This window comes from Typopeltis vanoorti, chromosome 3, assembly GCF_054136105.1.
Source record: "Typopeltis vanoorti isolate ZY-2024b chromosome 3, IOZ_Tvanoo_1.0, whole genome shotgun sequence".
NCBI lineage: Eukaryota > Metazoa > Arthropoda > Arachnida > Uropygi > Thelyphonidae > Typopeltis > Typopeltis vanoorti.
In genome coordinates, this window is record NC_143551.1 from 99,739,445 (window position 1) to 99,760,466 (window position 21,022).

The following is a 21,022-nucleotide window of genomic DNA, read 5'->3' on the forward strand; positions in this document are numbered from 1 at the left end:
CTACTTGTGAGTTGACAAATGGAATTTATTTAGTGATCTTACACTAAAGAAGGAATCTATACACTATAACAATTGTGACAAAATGTAATCAACTGGCAATCCGATGAGTTGAGCCTTCTGATCCTCTGGATCAGAAGGCTTAATTCACTGGATTTTCTGGATCAAGTTTTTCTCCTCCAACTCTTATGTAGACAAGGACAGGCAAATCACCTCATGCAGTACCAAGATGGGCCTACTGCATTCTTCTGATTCAATGTGTTAAGTACCAAAACAGTTACCTAAACTAGATGGTACCTTAGAATTAATTTCTATTCTTATATCACCTATACATACTATCATATTCATCTAGCAACATGGATATATAAATCAATAGTCAACTCAAAAGCAAAGGAGAAATATCACTAACTGGTAGTTCACAGGATATCTGTAAGCCACCTTACAAATCTTATAATTTGTCTCATCTGTAAACTGGACTGCCAGTTTCCTCTCTCCAGAAAATTTCTCATCAATACTGGATATTCTAAGGGTCTGTACTTTCAGTGATGTTCATTTCAATAGCCTTCTGCCATTTCCCTCACTAATTTCTTTCATCATATCATGATGATGAATTTGGTATGAAAATCAGCAATAACAGACAAAGACAATGAAAATAGGTAGAAACATTGAAAACATCAACTGCATTATGAATGGAGAACCCATAAAACAAGTAAAACATTTCAGTTACGTAGACTCAATTTTTAGTGAGGATGGTAAATTAAATATTGGAATACACAACACAAAGCCAGTATATGGTAGGAAGCTGAATAAATTTATATGGAATCAGAGAGAAATTAGTCAAAACACTAAATTAGCTGTATACAATATAGTGTTCAAACCAATTTTAACTTATGGATCTTAGAACTGGGTTAGAAATAAAACACTTGACCAAAGACTACAGATCACAGATATGAGAGTTCTGAGAAAGATTAGGAGCATGAACAGATAGCATCAATAGCAAGATCATATTAAAAACAAGGATATTAGGAAAGAACTTAACATTGTAACATTCAGGAATGTGTTAGCAGAGCTAATCTCAGGTGATATGGTCACTTAAACAGAATGGGAGAGGAAAGATTAGTAAAACAAGTGTTTTGGTAATCTTTCCTCTGCATCTTATTCCTGCCAACCTGGCAGAGAACAAGTGTTCTCTGCCAGGTTGGCAGGAAAAAGATCCAGAGGAAGACCAAGATATAGGTGGATTGATACAGTAAAAAGTGCATTAGAAGATAGAAATATAAGATCTGATAATGTTGGAGTCATGACAGATAAAAGACTGACTTGGAGGAAAATTGTTCATAGGAAGTTAGTAATGACATAAGTCTTTCATCTAGTACTATCAAAATATCCTGTACATGTGTCAGAAATTTGATGATCATAAATCACACCCATAGTCTGATTGATGACAGTACATATTCTATTCCTCTTCTGCATTTGATAAACCTTCCAATGCTCAAATGATTTCAAGATTTCCAAAGCTGTATAACTGAGAGGAGACCTCCACATAGCCTTTAAAGGAATACGGAGAACCGACCAGGGCTTCTGACCTAACGTCCAATCCTCACCTTCTCGTGGTGCACCCTGTTGTGTATATACCTGAATACTGAACGAACGAGTATGTGCTGGCAATTTGGGATTTAGCCAACCAAATTGTATTCTTATTGGCTTAAATGGTACAACCATGGTACAACATGACAAAATTTCATGCCAGCTGGGGCATCGCCCGGGAACCAGGGTGAACAAAGAAAAGTCAGCTAGTGAAAAACAAATCTGAAAATGCACCCAAACTCAACATCACCAGAGTTAACGACCAGTACTATCAACATAAGAAGACTGAATGGCAAAGAAATGGAGCTAGCTGAGGAATTAGATAAGTACCAGATCGACATAATAGGGGTGACTGAAACAAAAAAAAGACAAAAAATGGTGAGATCTTTCTGAACAATAAATACAAAATGTTATATTCAGGAAATGACAATCAAGGAAAAGAAGGAGTAGCTATAGTATTCAACACAAAATAAGAGGCTAATCTTCTTGAATGGTAGGCAGTCTCAAGTAGAGTAATGTGGACAAATATCAGAATGGGGAATTGGACAATGAGACTTATTTGTGCCTATGGTCCCACAGAAGGTTCTAGTAAAATAGAAGTGGAGGAATTTTTTGAAGCTTTAGAAAAAGCAACTGACACAATGAAAAAGGAAAAGTTGGTTCTTGTTGGGGATCTCAATAGCAGAGTAAGAAATGATTGTCACACATACAAAAATATTTTGGGAAAATTTGGAGAAAAGAGCAAAGCTAATAATAATGGCAAATACCTGTTGGATCTCTGCTCAGGACATGGACTGGTTATTACTAACACCATGTTCCAACATAAAAATGTGCACAAATTCACATGGAGAGAAGAGGCAAGGAATAAAAAAAGTCTCATTGACTATGTTATTGTTGATAGTGATGTTTTCTCCCTGATGCAGGACACCAGAGTGTACAGAGGATTTGAAATTGAAAGTGATCACTTGTTAGTCTTGAGCAGCAGGATAAAATTGAATTTCGTATTGAAAAGAATAACATGTACGAAAGTTTTAAAGTAAATAAAAGTTGAGCAGCTCTCAGATGTGAACTGTAGACTAAAATATACAAAGATTATTGAAGAAAAAATGAAAGAATTTGAGAACAGGAACCAAACCCTGGAATTCACTGGCAATCCTGAAGAGAACATTGGTTGATTCAGCCAGAGAGGCATGTGTTATTGTTGATAGTGATGTTGTCTACAAGGATAGAAAAATTAGAACTCCATGGTGGACACTGGAAGTTAAACAGGCAGTGAAGGAAAAGAAAAAAGCATATCAAAAATTCCTGGCAAATAAGTCGGCTCCTGTTCTTAGAGAATACAGAGACAAATGTAAGAATGCTAAACACTGTGTAAAACTAGCTAAACAAAAGTCATGGAAGGACTTTGGCAAGAATATAGAAAATAAATATCAAGAAGGTGGCAAAATATCCTGGAGGTTGTTGAAGAAGCTTAGGAATGGAGGAAAAAGTGCTGTAAAAGGAGTTAGAGATGATAAAGGTTACATGAAAACAGGAGAAAAAGATATCCTTGAAGTATGGAGTAATTACTTCGAAAAATTGCTAAATGAAAAAAACTGTGATAGCACAGTGGTAAAAAAACACTCAACAGGCATACAGTCAGGAATGCATATCGATACTTGAAGTAGAAAAAGCCATCAAAGGCATGAAATTTGGAAAGGCAGCAGGAAGAGATGATATTTGACCAGAAATGCTGAAATATGAAAGTCTTACAGTGACTGCGCTGCATAGTTCAGAAAGCTGGAGAGGGATGAATTCCCGATGATTGGAGTAGAGCTCTAGTAGTACCCATATATAAAAAGGGAAATAAAACTGAATGTGAGAATTACAGAGGTATTTCCCTACTGAGTGTTCCTGGCAAGATCTATGCAAGCATACTTGAGAAATGGTTGAGAAGAATTGTGGAAGAAAAGCTTGGTGAAGAACAAGCTGGATTCAGGCCAAATAGAGGCTGTCAGGATCAGATCTTGATCAGGACCAGGGAGAAAACATCACTATCAACAATAACATAGTCAATGAGACTTTTCTTATTCCTTGCCTCTTCTCTCCATGTGAATTTTTTGCACATTTTTATGTTGGAACATGGTGTTAGTAATAACCAGTCCACGTCCTGAGCAGAAATCCAACAGATATTTGCCATTATTATTAGCTTTGCTCTTTTCTCCAAATTTTCCCAAAATATTTTTGTATGTGTGACAATCATTTCCTACTCTGCTATTTAGATCCCCAACAAGGACCAACTTTTCCTTTTTCATTGTGTCAGTTGCTTTTTCTAATGCCTCAAAAAATTCCTCTACTTCTACCTTAGTAGAACCTTCTGTGGGACCATAGGCACAAATAAGTCTCATTGTCCAGTTCCCCATTCTCATATTTGCCCACATTACTCTACTTGAGACTGCCTGCCATTCAAGAAGATTAGCCTCGTATTTTGTGTTGAATACTATGGCTACCCCTTCTTTTCCTCGATTGTTATTGCCTGAATATAACATTTTGTATTTATTGCTCAGAAAGATTTCACCAGTTTTTGTCTTTTTTGTTTCAGTCACCCCTAATTATGTCAATCTGGTACTTATCCAATTTCTTTGCCCGAATAGCAAAGAAATAGCTCCATTTCTTTGCCATTCAGGCTTCTTATGTTGATAGTACCAATCTTGAACTCTGGTGATGTTGAGTTGGGATGTGTTTCAGGATTTGTTCCAATAGCTGACTTTTCACTGTTCACCTTGGTTCCCTTGTGACGTCCCAGCCGGCATGAAATTCTGTCATGTTGTATCATTACTTCATATTTTGGTTTAAGCCAACAAGAATACAATTTGTTCAGCTAAATCCCAAATTGCCAGCCCATCCCCATTTATTCAGTATTCAGGTAGATACCTAACAGGATGCACCACGAGAATGTGAGGATTAAACATTAAGTCAGAAGCCCTGGTCAGTTCTTGGGATTCTTTTAAAGGCTGGAGGTTTCTTCTTAGTTATACACCTTTGCTCCTTAAGCATTTCCCTCTGGGGGAATACAGGATAATAATGATAGCACTACATGAAAAAATTATTACACCATTACTAACTTCTGATCAACAAATTTCCTCTAAATTAAACTGTTATCTGTCAAGATTCCAAGATCTTATATTTCTGTCTTTTAAGGCACTTTTTACTGTTTTCAATCCATCTATATCTTGGTCTTCTCTGGGTCTTTTCCTTGTCAACCTGGCAAGGAACACTTGTTTTGCTAATCTTTCCTATTGTGTTTAACTAACCATACCACCTGAGATTAGCTCTACTAACACATTACCGAATGCTAACAGTGTCAAGTTCATTATGAAACAAGGTAGAATTTATAACATTTATTTCATAAGGTTTTATGCAATGAGGTAAGTTCACTTAATCACTTCCAAAACATGAATTACAGCAGTGACTTTGGCTTCTCGGCTTCTCTCATAAATAATGGATAGAGCAAAATTTATAAATAGTACAACCATGTTTATTTGCTAAACTTCTCATCTTAATAATTTTGTTTATATGAAAGCAAGATATCATTGGTCCAAAGGTAAAAATAACATCACAAAACAGCTTTCTCACAACACAAAAAAGAAACATACATTTAACTGACAACTTTACAAAATAATAAACTGTATTATGAACTTCTTAACTTTAACTTCAATTCATTTTTAATTTTAATTAGTGGAATATTTGAATTTTAATACAGATATTGGAAAATTCAGCTACTAGAAAATATGGACTAGGACAGAGGAATAAAAATGGAAAAAGATTAATAGAATTTGCTGAAAGTAGAAGTTTTTATGTAATGAATACGTTCTTTAAAAATAAAATAAATGTGAAATAGATATAACAAAGTCAAAATGGAGAGGTATTTAATGAAATATATTATATTTTAACCAATAGAAAATATATTGTCTGAGATACAGATTAGCGAGATCAAAAATTGTCATCAACAAAAGATGGGAAAAACAACAACTGAAAAGAACAAAGAGCTCTTCCAGAAAGAGATAGAAGAAGAGTTTTATAATACTGATATGAATGAAGACCTGGATAAAATCTATCAAATAATAACCGAGACTCTACCAAATAATGTCAAAGAGATTGGTGGAACTAACCAAAAAGAGGATGAAAGAAAATTGAAGAAATCCTAAGCCTTCTTAGAAAGAGAAGAGAAATGAAAAGAGATCTAGACCTGAGAAGTAGAAAAGAATTCTCAGAGCTATGTAAACAGAAAAGGATGACATTAAAAATTAGAAACTTCAGAACAAGGAGTATTAGAATTACAACAGAAAACAATACAAGCCTAAAAGGAGTGAGAAGAAAGTTGTCCATAGAACAAAATAAATTAATAATCCTTAAAGATGGAAATGTAGTACTAATTAAAAACAAAGAACAGAATCCTTTTATGCCAAGTTGTATGATAATTTCCAAGACTTAAACCAATATGAAAACAAAAATATAATATCCCAAATGAAAGAGAAAGAAATATGCCCTAATTTTTTAAAAGAAGTTCAGTATGCAATGGGTAATATTGGTAATGGAAAGACACTAAGTGAGGAAGTTACCAATAAAAGAAATGAAAGGCAGGTAGTGTACCAAACATGACTATATCAATTAAAATTTATACATCATGCCTAAGATAGAAGAATACCAAAGAGTTGGAACAATGCTATCCTTATTATAGTTTTTAAAAAGGGAGATGGAGACGATATTAAAAATTACCACCCTATCATTCTCCTTTCAACGATATACAAAATTTTTACGAAAATCATTAGCAACAGAATACAAAACAGATTATATTTTTGCCAACCTCAAGCAGGATTCAGAAAAAATTACAGTATCATTGATCATATATATGATAAGACAAATAACTGAAAAGACAAATGAATACCAAAAACCCTTAGATATGGCATTCATAGATTTTGAAAAGACATTTGATTCAATCTCAACATTAGCTATTTTAGAAACCCTAAAAAATCAAGGAAATGAAAAAAACTTCAGTGATGTACTTATACTTAGTCATATGCAGGGTGGCCATAATTAACCCAGTGTTAGTAAGGTGTGTGTGTGGGGGGGGGGGGGTCCCACAGTAAACTTGCTTGTGCGCTACGGCCTGTCATCTATGGCATTGAGTAGCGGGTTACGGGAGGGGAAGTTATACTGAGGCATGACTCACTGCCACACATTAAAAAGTTATGGTCAATTTAAAATCTTTGGGGTCTGTGACACCCCACCTTACTAACACCGGGTTAAAGAGGAGGTGTTCGGGTTATGAAAAATGTATGGACGTAATTCAACCAACTTGGTGTAAGTACACTCTGGAACATGGGGTTTTGATTTACAGAAGATAAAAAATAGTACAAATTCTGCCACTAGGGGATTCATACTATAATCACGCAGTTTGGGATTAATTAAGCAGTAATGACCAAAAGAGAGGCACCAAATCAATTTTCATGTTCGTATGATTTACAGATGTGGTTCAATATGTCCTCCTTTAAGATGTTCTAAGAACTTCATTCTGTGAATGACATTTTCTACAGTGGAATGCAACCGATCTGCATTGATTTGCCTCACATGTTGTGTTATTCTATCTTTCGAGGTTTCTAAATCAGGAAGGTGTCCTTCACAGACTATGCATTTCAGATGGCCATACAACCAAAAATCACTGGGGCTGAGATCAGGCAAATGAAGTAGCTATCCTATGGGAAATGCATGACTAAGCACTCTGTGTTCTGTGAAGTGTTTTTGTAGCATTTGCTGTACTGGCAATCCAATGTGAGGTGGTGGTCCATCCTGCATGAATATGGCAGAGTCAAAGGATCTTCACTGCTGCAGTTGCAGAACGCGAAAGTTACGCAGCATACCTAACAGCAAAGATAGTACAAGTCACTGGTCCTGCTGGACGAAGTTCTTCAAGAAAGTATGGACCAATAATAAACAATGCAGCAAAACCACAAAACACTGAGAATTTTGGTGAATGTAACAGTCTGATGGAACATGCAAGAGATATTCGCAGCCTAAATGCAACAATTGTGTGAATTTAACACTACCGTTCAGATAAAAATATGCTTCATCACTTCACAAGCTCTTCCATGACCATGCACCACCTCCATTTGAGCTAAGAATGTCAGAGCAAATTGCAGTAGAATTTCCGCATCACCATGAAGCAAAGCTTGAGTATGGGAGATCTTGTAAGGGAAACCTCAATATTTGATGCAGGATTTTCTACACAGTTCAGTATGGCATGTTCGGTTGCCTTGATATTGCCCAAGCACTGCTGGGCCCTTGTGCATTATTCCGTGTTCTACAACAGCAGTTGCAACTTTGTCAGATATTTGGAGGAATAATCCACTTGTACCCTCATCCAGGCCACACTGCTAAAGATCCGCTATTTTCAAATTGTAAAATCATTTTTCTAAAATTTATTATCATTGGACTTTTTCTCCTATCCTTCAAACATCAGAATTCTCGAAGTGTGACATTAGCGTTATGTTTCATACAGACAGTTGTATACTTCTGGTCATGATGTATGGAAGTGAAAAGTGGACTTTGACTAAAAAGTATTGACCAAGTTGAAGATTACCCAGAGGAAAATGGAAAGATCGTTACTCGATATTACTATTCTAGATAGAAAGTGCAGAGCTCAGACTAGGGTGAATGACATTATGATAGCTATTAAAAGATCCAAATGGCAACAGGCAGGTCATATTGCAAGAAGTAAAACTCAAAAATGGACTAAGTTGATATCTGAATGGTGTCCTAGAGATGGAAAGAGCTACCGGAAGACTAAAAAGGCAGTGGGAAAATGAGATTAAAGAGATGACAGGAACTCAAGCATAGAAAGGCTCAAGATAGTGAATGAGGAACTTTGTCCAGCAGTGGACAGAAAATGGCTGATGATGAACACAGATATCCAACAATCTACATTTGGATATAAGTTGCCGAAAGGTTTGGAGAAACTCATATCATTCTTGACATTTCTAAGGCATTTCAATGGATCTGTACCACAACCTATTACCAACCTAGTATCTTATGGTCTGCCTCCCACCATTTACAACTAAGTCATCACTTTCCTCTTCAAATTTCCCTGCCAATTCTGGAGTATACTACAATGCTCTAAACTTTTATCTACACTTTTTATCCCATACATAAATGATCTTTCACTGATCTCAAATCCCATCCAAGGTTTTGGCAACAGTAGCAACCAAAATTACTGATAATTGTTGATGGGATTTGAGATTTGAGTTTGTAATGCCTAGCATTACCAGCTTCAATATCTTTCATAATAAATGCCTTAAAGTGATTCCACTGTCATTTTCCAACAAGGTCAGGAGAATTTAGTGAATTTTAATGCTACTAAAACACTGCCTTCTTTCACATAACATGCCACTTTGCTTCCTCTTATATCTTTGATACTCAGACTGCTGGACAAGATATGATTTTTTTTCATAGGCTATCTTACAAATTTATCTTATCTTGGCACAGACACATCACAACTCACCAGTTGTGCAGGTGATAAGATGCTGCTTACTTGTACAACACCTAACATTATATCCAAATCTGCCCAACCACTGAATACTGTTCTCCCATTTGAAGTGGTACACCAAGAAAAAACAAAATCCCTCAAAGCTGGAAGCAATCCAGAAAAGGACAGTCTTCTTAACAGGTCTCCTATGGGATTTGCTTTAACCACTTTCCCATACATTGTTTTTCTGCCATCATTTTATGGGCACTTCTCCAGTTCATTGGAAAAGTGTCCATAAAAATATCTACAGAAAAGGCATAATGCAGAATAATCATTATTCCTCCACTTTCCTCTAAGCATGTACAAACATAACCAGCTCTCAACAACCATCCTTAGATAGTTCAGCTTCAAACTTATCATCCTCTTTAATTCCATTAATCCCTGTTCTTTGGGATGGCCTTACATTGTTTTCCCAAGGACCACAACTTCCAATTGCTCAATAAAAGCATCAACAGCTTACTGCTTTCTTCTTAACCACTTGCCCACGAAGAATACTGTTTGTGCAAGGTTGATATATATATATATATATATATATATATAAAATTTTTTAATGAAATATTGTTAACTATCAGTGGACAGCAGGTAGAATGATGTGTAGATGATAGATAACTGCATATGATGTAGCTAGAAGATAAAGTAGTGTAGAGCACCTCCCACAGTAAACTCTTGACTGCTTGGAAGTGTCACATAATAATAAATATCAATATTTTATAATTATGATAAAATAAATGGATGATTACCTTCTGGATAGTGATCTTCAACAGTTATTATTCTTCCACTACACTCCTTTGCATTTTCTACAATGCTAGCACAATCAATAGGCTTAATTGTAAAAGGATCCATTACTCTAATCTGTATTCCCTCAGTATTTAGATGTTCTGCAGCTTTTAGAGCTTCATATAAAGTCACACCAGCACCAATAACAAGTGCCTGATCATTTTCTCCCTTTTTTACAATCTGCAAGGTAAATCCTTAATTAAATAAGTTACATACAACAATTACCAACTTATTTCTACTAATGAAAATAAACTGTCTAATGACTTAATAAAGATTAAATAAACTACCATTTTGAATGGCAACATGCTGAAATTAATGAAACTTAGCATTAACTTTAGGACAGTCCTTAATAACTAAATGTAATTAAATTACCTAAAACATGTCTAAGTTGGCATTGAATTGAATGATGACAGACAGACCAAATAAATACATTTCAAGGGATTTTCATTATCAAAATTTTACATTACTACTGAATTAACATAATATATATATATATGTGCGATTGTCTGTGAAAATACTAGCATGGCAGTAGATGGAATTGGTGTAGTTGGTAGAGAGTTGTAGAGCAGGTGCCTCCCTCGATGTGTCTTTGGACTCTTTGGAGGTGTCATGTAATAATAATAATATAATATATATATATACACATGACTTAGAAATTATAAGGTAAAACCAGAATAAAACCCTAACTGCACAGGATTTCTTCAGATGTAAACATACAAACTAGTAAACAAAACAGTAAAGACTAACAAAGGTGACAGCTATTATGTAGTTATAGAAGAGATATTATTTTAAAATATTTCTAATTGTATCTTACATTGTTCAAAATGTGCATGTTTATACATTTATGTGCACGTATTTGGCTAATGAAGGCTAGAATGCATTCAGACAAGTTGCTATTTGAGTTACATAGATGTTTAGAATCTAAACATGGATCTTTATATGGAAATATTTGAAAACAAAGTCCTAGGAGAATACCATTATAAACCAAAATTATAGAAAAGGTATGTTGACAACATATTCTTAGTCTGGAATGATGGACTACCTCCAATTCTGCTTTCTCATCCTAACATAAAATTCACCTATGAATTACAATCTAATGGTTAATTCCCATTTCTGGACCTTCAACCAACAAAGGAATCAGGGAAAATTAAGTCTACATTTCGAAAGCCTACACATACGGAGATATATCTATATGCTTCTTGCCATCATTACAGAAATTGGGTATTATTTCCACACTAGGAGCAAGAGCCCACAAACTCATCACTAACAAGGATGAACTATCCAAAGAATTTCAATATTTAAAAAACTCTTTCCTTCAAAATGGTTAGGATGACCACATCAACTCCAGACTACTCAACCAAAATGTTAATGTTATACAAATCCATTCAGCTACTGAATACAGCTTTCACATTTGGAGTAGGTCCCTAAGAGCTTCCTCAAAATGCTTCATTCAATACAGAAGAGAGCAATTAGATTGATTAATATCTCTTACCAACACACTCCTCCCACTTTCGCACAGATGTTTGGTTTCTGCAATATGTGTATTCTATAAATATCAAATTCCTGACAAGTATCCTAGAGGGGTGTACAAGATATGATAGTACTTCATGAAAAATTTACATCATTACTAACTTCCTATCTACAATTTTCCTCCAAATCAGTCTGTTACTTGTCAAGACTCCAACATTGCCAGATCTTATATGTATATCGTCTAAGACACTTTGTACTGTAACAATCCACCTATATCTAGGTCTTCCTCTGGGTCGTTTTGCTGCCAACGTAGCAGAGAACACTTGTTTTGCTAATCTTTCCTCGCCCATTCTGTTTAAGTAACCATACCACCTGAGATTAGCTCTGCTAATGCATTCCTGGATGCTGACAATGTGAAGTTGTTTCCTAATATCCTCATTTTTAATATGATATTGCCATTGATGCCATCTGTTCATGCCCCTAATCTTTCTCAGGACTCTCATATCTGCGGTCTCTAGTCTTTGGTCAAGGGTTTTACTTCTGACCCAGTTCTCAGATCCACAAGTTAAAATTGGTTTGAACATGTATACAGCTAATTTAGTGTTTTGACTAATTTCTCTCTTATTCCATATAAATTTATTCAGTTGACTTCTTACCATACCAGCTTTGTTGATTCTGTTGTCTATTTCCATATTTAATTTACCATCTTCACTAAAAATCATGCCTAAGTAGGTGAAATGTTTTACTTGTTCTATAGGTTCTCCATTCACAATGCAGCTGATATTTTCAATGCTTCTGCCTATTTTCATTATCTTTGTCTTGTTATTGCTGACCTTCATATCTTATCTATTACAACAGTTATTCAATTTATTCAGGAAATCTTGCAGACTTGTAGCAGATTTATTTAAAAGTGTATAACATCATCCGCATAAAGCAAAGAACTGAGATTAACATCTCCAATTTTGATATCAGGTTTAATAACACTTTCCTTCATAATGTGATCCATATAGATAATGAATAACGAGAGGATAATGTACATCCTTGCCTGATAACATATTTAACATTAAAGCAACTTCCTGCTGAATTGAAGGAAGTACAGGTAGATGGTTTAATGTTAAATCTGGTGTCAGACAATTGAAATAATGTCAATTGTCTGACAATATGTGTATTCTACAAATATCATCATCAGCATCAGAAGCCCAACCAGGGCTTCTGACCTAATTTCCAATCCTCACCTTTTCATGGTGCACCCTGTTAGGTATCCACTTGGATACTGAATGAACGAAGATGGGCTGGCAATTTGGGATTTAGCTGACCAAATTGTATTCTTATTGGCTTAAACCACAATACAAAATGATGGTTCTATAAAGATATCTATGGCAATGGATATCTTTATAGAATCATCTGAAATAGCATTAATAATTCCCCCACACTTAGTACTAAGTCTGTTGAAACACATGCAGCTGGCACCCAACATCCCTTCACAGTACACCTTGAAACCAACAGAACAAGTTTCTTTTCCTCCTTCTCCATCCCTGCTACTGCTGTATTGTGGAACAGTCTCCCCCCCCCCATGCATTTCCCATCATCATCAAATTCCTGCCATGTACCCTCAAGGGGTGTACAGGATATGATAGTACTACATGAAAATATTACATCATTACTAACTTCCTACCTACAATTTCCCTCCAAATCAGTCTGTTACTTGTCAAGACTCCAACAATAACAGATCTTATATTTCTATTATCTAAGGCACTTTGTACTGTATCAATCCATCTATATCTTGGTCTTCCTCTGGGTTATTTTCCTGCCAACTTGGCAGAGAACACTTGTTTTGCTAATCTTTCCTCTCCCATTCTATTTAAGTGACCATACCACCTGAGATTAGCTCTGCTAATGCATTCCTGGATGCTGACAATGTCAAGTTCTTTCCTAATATCCTCATTTTTAATACGATATAGCCATTGATGCCATCTGTTCATGCCTCTAATCTTTCTCAGGAGTCTCATATCTGCGGTTTTTAGTCTTTGGTCAAGTGTTTTACTTCTGACCCAGCTCTCAGATCCATAAGTTAAAACTGGTTTGAACACTGTCTTGTATACAGCTAATTTAGTGTTCTGACTAATTTCTCTTTTATTCCATATGAATTTATTCAATTGACTTCAAACTGTACCAGCTTTGCTGATTCTGTTGTCTATTTCTATATTGAATTTACCATCTTCACTAAATATCGTGCCTTAGCAGCTGAAATGTTTTACTTGTTCCACAGGTTCTGCATTCACAACACAGTTGACATTTTCAATGATTCTGCCTATTTTCACTGTCTTTGTCTTTTTATTGTTGACCTTCATACCATATCTATTACAACAGTTATTCAATTTAGTCAGAGACTCTTGCAGACTTGTAGCGGATTTATTTAGAAGTATAACATCATCCGCATAAAGCAAAGAGCTGACATTAACATCTCCACTTTCCTTCATAATGTGATCCATATAGATAATGAATAACAGAGGGGATAATGTACATCCTTGTCTCACACCAGATTTAACATTAAACCATCTTCCTGTACTTCCTTCAATTCTAACTGCTGACTTGCAACTCAAATAAAGACTATTGCTTGATATAATGCCCCATTGACACCATATAACTGTAGTGTATTGAATAGCTTCTCTCTTGGCACCTTGTCATATGCCTTTTCCAAATCGACAAAACTTAAATACAGATCTTTGTTATATTCCCATGCTTTCTCAACTATTTGTCGTAAAGTGAAGATCTGATCCTGGCAGTCTCTATTTGGCCTGAATCCAGCCTGTTCTTCACCAAGCTTTTCTTCCACAATTCTTCACAACCGTTTCTCAAGTATACTTGCATAGATCTTGCCAGGAACACTCAGTAGGGAAACACCTCTGTAATTCTCACATTCAGTTTTATTTCCCTTTTTCTATATGGGTACTATTAGAGCTCTACTCCAATCATATGGAATTTGTCCCTCTGTCCATGCTTTCTGAACTATGCAGTGCAGCCACTGTAAGACTTTTATGCCACCATACATCAGCATTTCTGGTTGAATATCATCTACTCCTGCTGCCTTTCCACATTTTAAGCCTTTGATGGCTTTTTCTACTTCAAGTATGGAATACCTGACTGCATGCCTGGTCACTGTTTTTTTACCACTGTGCTGTCATCACTGCTTGTTTCATTTAGCAGTTTTTCAAAGTAATTACTCCATACGTCAAGGATATCTTTTTCTTCCACTTTCATGTCCGTTATCATCTCTAACTCCATTTAGAGCACTCTTTCCTCCAATGCTAAGCTTCTTCAACAACCTCCAGAATATTTTGCCACCTTCTTGATATTTATTTTCTATATTCTTGCCAAAGTGCTCTCATCACTTTTGTTTAGCTAGTTTTACACAGTGTTTAGTATTCTTGCATTTTTCTCTGTATTCTCCAAGAGCACAAGCTGACTTATTTGCCAAGAACTTTTGATATGCTTTCTTCTTTTCCTTCACTGCCTGTTTAACTTCCTGTGTCCACCATGGAGTTCTAATTTTTTATCCTTGCAGACAGCTTCACCACATGCCTCTCTAGCTCAAGTTCTTCAAGGCTTGCCACTGAATCTCCAAGGTTTGAATCCTGTTCGTAAACTCTTTCATTTTTTCTTCAATAATCTTTGTACATTTTAGTCTACAGTTCACATCTGAGAGCTGCTCAACTTTTATTCGCTTTAAAAAACTTTCTTACATATTATTCCTTTCAATATGAAATTGAATTTTATTCTGCTCAAGACTAAATAGTGATTACTTCCAATTTCAAATCCTCTGTACACTCTGGTGTCCTGCACCAGGGAGAAAACATCACTATCAACAATAACATAGTCAATGAGACTTTTCTTATTCCTTGCCTCTTCTCTCCATGTGAATTTTTTGCACATTTTTATGTTGGAACATGGTGTTAGTAATAACCTGTCCATGTCCTGAGCAGAAATCCAACAGGTATTTGCCATTATTGTTAGCTTTGCTCTTTTCTCCAAATTTTCCCAAAATATTTTTGTATGTGTGACAATCATTTCCTACTCTGCTATTTAGTTCCCTAACAAGGACCAACTTTTCATTTTTCATTGTGTCAGTTGCTTTTTCTAAAGCATCAAAAAATTCCTCTGCTTCTACCTTAGTAGAAGTAGAGAAATTTGCCCACATTACTCTACTTAAGACTGCCTGCCATTCAAGAAGATTAGCCTCGTATTTTGTGTTGAATACTATGGCTACTCCTTCTTTTCCTTGATTGTCATTGCCTGAATATAACATTTTGTATTTATTGCTCAGAAAGATCTCACCAGTTTGTCTTTTTTGTTTCGGTCACCCCTATTATGTCAATCTGGTACTTATCTAATTCCTCAGCTAGCTCCATTTCTTTGCCATTCAGGCTTCTTATGTTGATAGTACCGATCTTTAACTGTGGTGATGTTCAGTTTGGGTGCATTTTCAGATTTGTTTTCCAGTAGCTGACTTTTCGCTGTTCACCCTGGTTCCCTTGCGAAAACAACGGGGACCTTCTTTAACCGGCTGACGCTCCAGCCGGCATGAAATTTTGTCATGTTGTACCATCATTTTTTATTTTGGTTTAACCAATAAGAATACAATTTGGTCGGCTAAATCCCAAATTGCCAGCCCATCCTCGTTCCTTCAGTATCCAAGTAGATACCCAACAGGGTGCACCACAAGGTGAGGATTGGACATTAGGTCAGAAGCCCTGGTCGGTTCTTCGCATTCCTTTAAAGGCTACGTGGAGGTCTCCTCTCAGTTATACAGCTTTGACCCTTAAGCACCCCGATTATGCCAAGGAACACAACATACAGGCTTTTAAAATCAAATGCAAACAAGCTTCTCCTTTCCCAACGAACTACCCATACACAATACTAATGTACTGTAGGTTGATTAACCAACCTATTGTGTATGGGTTGATTAACCATGGGCTCAACATAAAAAACAAAATAATAAAAATAAACTTAAGGCTAAAATGGATGAAAAATCCAGCTGTATCTCATCAAATTGTATTGTATTCTGTTTTGGCTGAAACAACAATATACACAGTTACAGCACATAATCAGCTATGCTAGGTGGAGCATCACATAATTTTAGACCCCTACTATTTTCTTTAAATGGTGAAAATTTCTATTTTCAGAACAACCTCAATCTTGAATAGAAATTAACAAAGGCTACATAACTAGAATAGATTATAACAGTGTAATCACAAAAATATATTGACATTACAATGCTGTCACCGAGATGTGATGTCAATATATTTTTGTAGGGTTCATCTAAACCATAAGTAGGATTTATTCAGACAACAGGAGTCAGGAAAGAAGCGAGTAGTTATAGCATTTAGCAATAACTTGAAGATAAACTTTTTGAATGAAAGGTGATTTCAAGTAGACTGGGCAATGTCTGAATGGGAAATTGGATAATGAGATAATTTTGGCTCTAGTCCCACCCAGCTACGCTATGGAAGAAGTATAAAAGTCATTAGAGGGGACATCTGACATAAAAGGAAAAAGCTGGATTGTTTGAGCTCTAACCTGCAGAGTAGGAAATAAATAATAAACATAAGGATAGGTTTTAAGAAAATTTGGATTAAAAAACAGAGCTAATAATAGTAAGTAGTTGTCTGATTGTTTAGAATATGAGCTATTCATCACTAACACCATATTCCAACATAAAGATGTGTATAAATTCACAACGGAGAGAACACAAGAAATGTCTTATTATTTATTGTTGATGGCAATAGCTTCGGACTAGTTCAGGACAGAAGACTTTACAGAGAATTCAAACCACTTGTTGGTAAGAGATTGCATATAAAAATGGGATGTCAGAGAAATCTGTACTTTGCAATGAACAGCATGGGTTTACTAAGGGAAGGTCATGTTTGAGTAACTTGCTCCATTTTATAATAATGTTTTGGTTGAGTCAGATAAGGGGAAGGGATACATACACCATGATACTTTTGGACTTTGCTAAAACTTTTGACTGATGATAAAGCATGGAGGACTATTGCATAAATTGGAGGATATATGACTGGATTATTAACAATTAGTTTGGATAAGAGAATCGCTGAATGACATATCTTAAGTGGTATATGGGAGATGCAAGTCTGCAAGATGATCAGTGGTGTACCCCTGATGGGAGAAATTTCGATGCCCAGTGAGACTACCGTCAGGCTTAGTGGAGGCATGAAATGGCTTACAAAAGTTCCATGTTTGGTCTTTAGAGCAGGTTTTCCAGAGTATGTAATATATATATATATATATATATATATATATAAAATTAAAAAACGTTTAATTTTCTTGACCAAAAAGCTTTGGAAAAACTTATTGGGATTATATTGATCAAGTGTATATAATAAACAACTAAGTTATACCAACTAGTTTCACCAATTAAGTCTGTTGGCATCTTCAGGGTACATAACTGATGTAAGGCACTAAAAAGTAAAAAACTGTTACAAACTAAAATCAACCGATTCCAATTATATTAAACAAAGAACAGAGCGCGTACAATACATTCATAGAGCGTGGATGATCTCACTTGTTATTTAGGAACGTTCTATAGTTGGCACTATAATTCGGTTCTGGCGAGTTGAAGGATCTGATAAAGGTCTTCCAGATCACGGGCAAGATTAGTCCTTGGTTCCTGTTAAGGTTTTGTGTACAGCAGGCAACTGTTGTGGCCTCCTTAAAAATCCGGGAGCGGAAGTCCTCCTCCATGTAAGGAATTGTGCTTCTATCCCACTCTATGGTATGGTTTGTTCTTGAGAAATGAAACGCTAACCCTGATTTTTCTTCTCTGTTATTACTGACGTCACCTATATGTTCTTTTTGCCTAATTTCAAGGCTCCTTGAAGTTTGGCCGATGTAATTCAAGCCACACGAGCATGGTATGTTATAAACTCCAGCATATTTGGAGAAAAGGTGGCTATCTTTTGGAGATCTTAAGAATTGTCTAATCGTTTCTGTGGGTTTAAAGGCCACTCTTATTTTACGTGGTCTGAGGAGTCTAGCAATCTTATTGGAAACTGTCCCTAAGTATGGAATGACGATGGTAGAAATATAACGTACATCATCTTGTTGTCTTTGTCGGGGTTCAGAGAAAAGTATCTTGTGGACGAGTCTTCGAGAAAATCCATTCATAGTAAGGTTGGTGGATATCAGGGATAGTTCTTCCTGGAGGTCTTGTTGATCTGTTGTAAGGAGAGAGGCACAGTTCTTCAACATGTGTACAATACTAAGTTTCTGAGAAATGTGGTGTGAGGAAGTGAAATGTAAATAATCCGGCATTGGTAGGTTTACGGTAAACTGAGAGGTTGATACCACCATTCGGAAGCTTCTTAATTAAAGTGTCCAGAAATGATAATTGGTTATCTTCTTCAAGTTCTAGAGTGAATTTGATTGTGTGGTGTAGAGTTGATTTTCTTAAGAAAGTCGAACAGGTCCTTCTTTGTGTGGTTCCAAACGATAAAGATATCATCCACGTATCTCCACCATACTGGGGGTTTAGGGTCTGTTTGAGTTAAGATTTTACTTTCAAAATCCTCCATAAAGAGACCAGCACCGTAAACCTACCAATACAGGACGTTATTTACATTTCACTTCCTCACACCACATTTCTCAGAAACTTAGTATTGTACACATGTTGAAGAACCGTGCCTCTCTCCTTACAACAGATCAACAAGACCTCCAGGAAGAACTATCCCTGATATCCACCAACCTTACCATGAATGGATTTCCTCGAAGACTCGTCCACAAGATACTTTTCTCTGAACCCCGACAAAGACAACAAGATGATGTACGTTATATTTCTACTATCGTCATTCCATACTTAGGGACAGTTTCCAATAAGATTGCTAGACTCCTCAGACCACATAAAATAAGAGTGGCCTTTAAACCCACAGAAACAATTAGACAATTCTTAAGATCTCCAAAAGATAGCCACCTTTTCTCCAAATATGCTGGAGTTTATAACATACCATGCTCGTGCGGCTTGAATTACATCGGCGAAACTTCAAGGAGCCTTGAAATTAGGCAAAAAGAACATATAGGTGACGTCAATAATAACAGAGAAGAAAAATCGGGGTTAGCGTTTCATTTCTCAAGAACGAACCATACCATAGAGTGGGATAGAAGCACAATTCCTTACATGGAGGAGGACTTCCGCTCCTGAATTTTTAAGGAGGCCACAACAGTTGCCTGCTGTACACAAAACCTTAACAGGAACCAAGGACTAATCTTGCCCGTGATCTGGAAGACCCTTATCAGATCCTTCAACTCGCCAGAACGGAATTATAGTGCCAACTATAGAACGTTCCTAAATAACAAGGAGATCATCCACGCTCTATGAATGTATTATACATGCTCTGTTCTTTGTTTAATATAACTGGAATCAGTTGATTTTAGTTTGTAACAGTTTTTTACTTTTTAGTGCCTTACATCAATTATGTACCCTGAAGATGCCAACAGACTTAGTTGGTGAAACTAGTTGGTATAACTTAGTTGTTTATTATATACACTTGATCAATATAATCCCAATAAAAGTTTTTCTAATATATATAATTGATAAAAATTGAAAAAAAAAATAATAAATAAATAAAAAAATCCTTAGCCCACCTACAGTACAAATGTACTATAGGCTTACTAATAACCTTTCATGAGTGAGAACAGTATAAAAAAATTGTCTATTGGTCCATTGTCATTTACTTCAATCTTACATTAATGATATTGGAAAGGATTTGACAGGAGACATACAGTTATCTGCTGACGATGCAAACATAGGATAATCAGAAATGTGCAACATGCAGAATAATTTGAATAATTTCTATAAAAGGGCATGCACTTCAATATAATGAGATATCCAATGGTACATTGTATTGGTGAGATTATGCTAAAAGAAACTGACAAAAGCGATCTTGAGTTTTAGTATATAGTAAGTTGAAGTTCAGGGGCCATATAGCAAAGGTTGTGAATACAACTCAGAGGATAATCGCAATGCTTAAATGAACATTGACATGTAAGGATAAGGATAAGTCATTTGTCTCTTTACAAGGCTTTTTTTCCAACCATATCTGGACTACTGTGTACAGACCTGGTCTCTTGGTTTCCAAGGTGATGCAGATACAGTGAAAAGAATGCAGAGGAGAGTGTAAGATATGATACTTGGACTATGGAATGTAGATTATGAGGAGAGACTGAGAATTTGTGGACTGTAGTCACTAGCAAAACAGAAGAAAGAGAGGTGATATCACAGAGAGCTACCGGGTACCAGTAGATGGAATTTTTCATTCTATGGTGGGTGAGGTGAGGACATCCATGGTAATGGAGAATGAATGCAGCCATTCTAACGAATAGCTCTTATAGAAGTACAACTATATAAAAGCTATTCATTAGAATTTACTTAGCTTTATTTGTGTAAAGAAATATTTAATTTGTTGAAATAAACAGCATCAAGAATCTGTTTCCAGTTCACTTGCCTTGCTTTTAAACTACTGTGAGATCTATGAAAGTTAATTTTGATAATCATTTCAGTAAGCTAACTGTTTATGCATCTCCTAAACAAACAAGGGAATAAAAAACTCCTTATTACCT

The 21,022-nt window shown here is 35.8% G+C and overlaps 1 protein-coding gene across 1 annotated transcript in view; it reads right to left on the reverse strand.

Annotated features, from left to right (window-relative positions):
- Window positions 1–21,022, reverse strand: part of LOC150108415 (transketolase) — a 154,403-nt gene that overhangs the window by 17,280 nt on the left and 116,101 nt on the right. Inside the window, exon 10 of the mRNA XM_090415830.1 lies at window positions 9,886–10,102. Coding sequence (XP_090271956.1) covers window positions 9,886–10,102 — 217 coding nt within the window. The remainder of the gene's footprint in view (window positions 1–9,885; window positions 10,103–21,022) is intronic.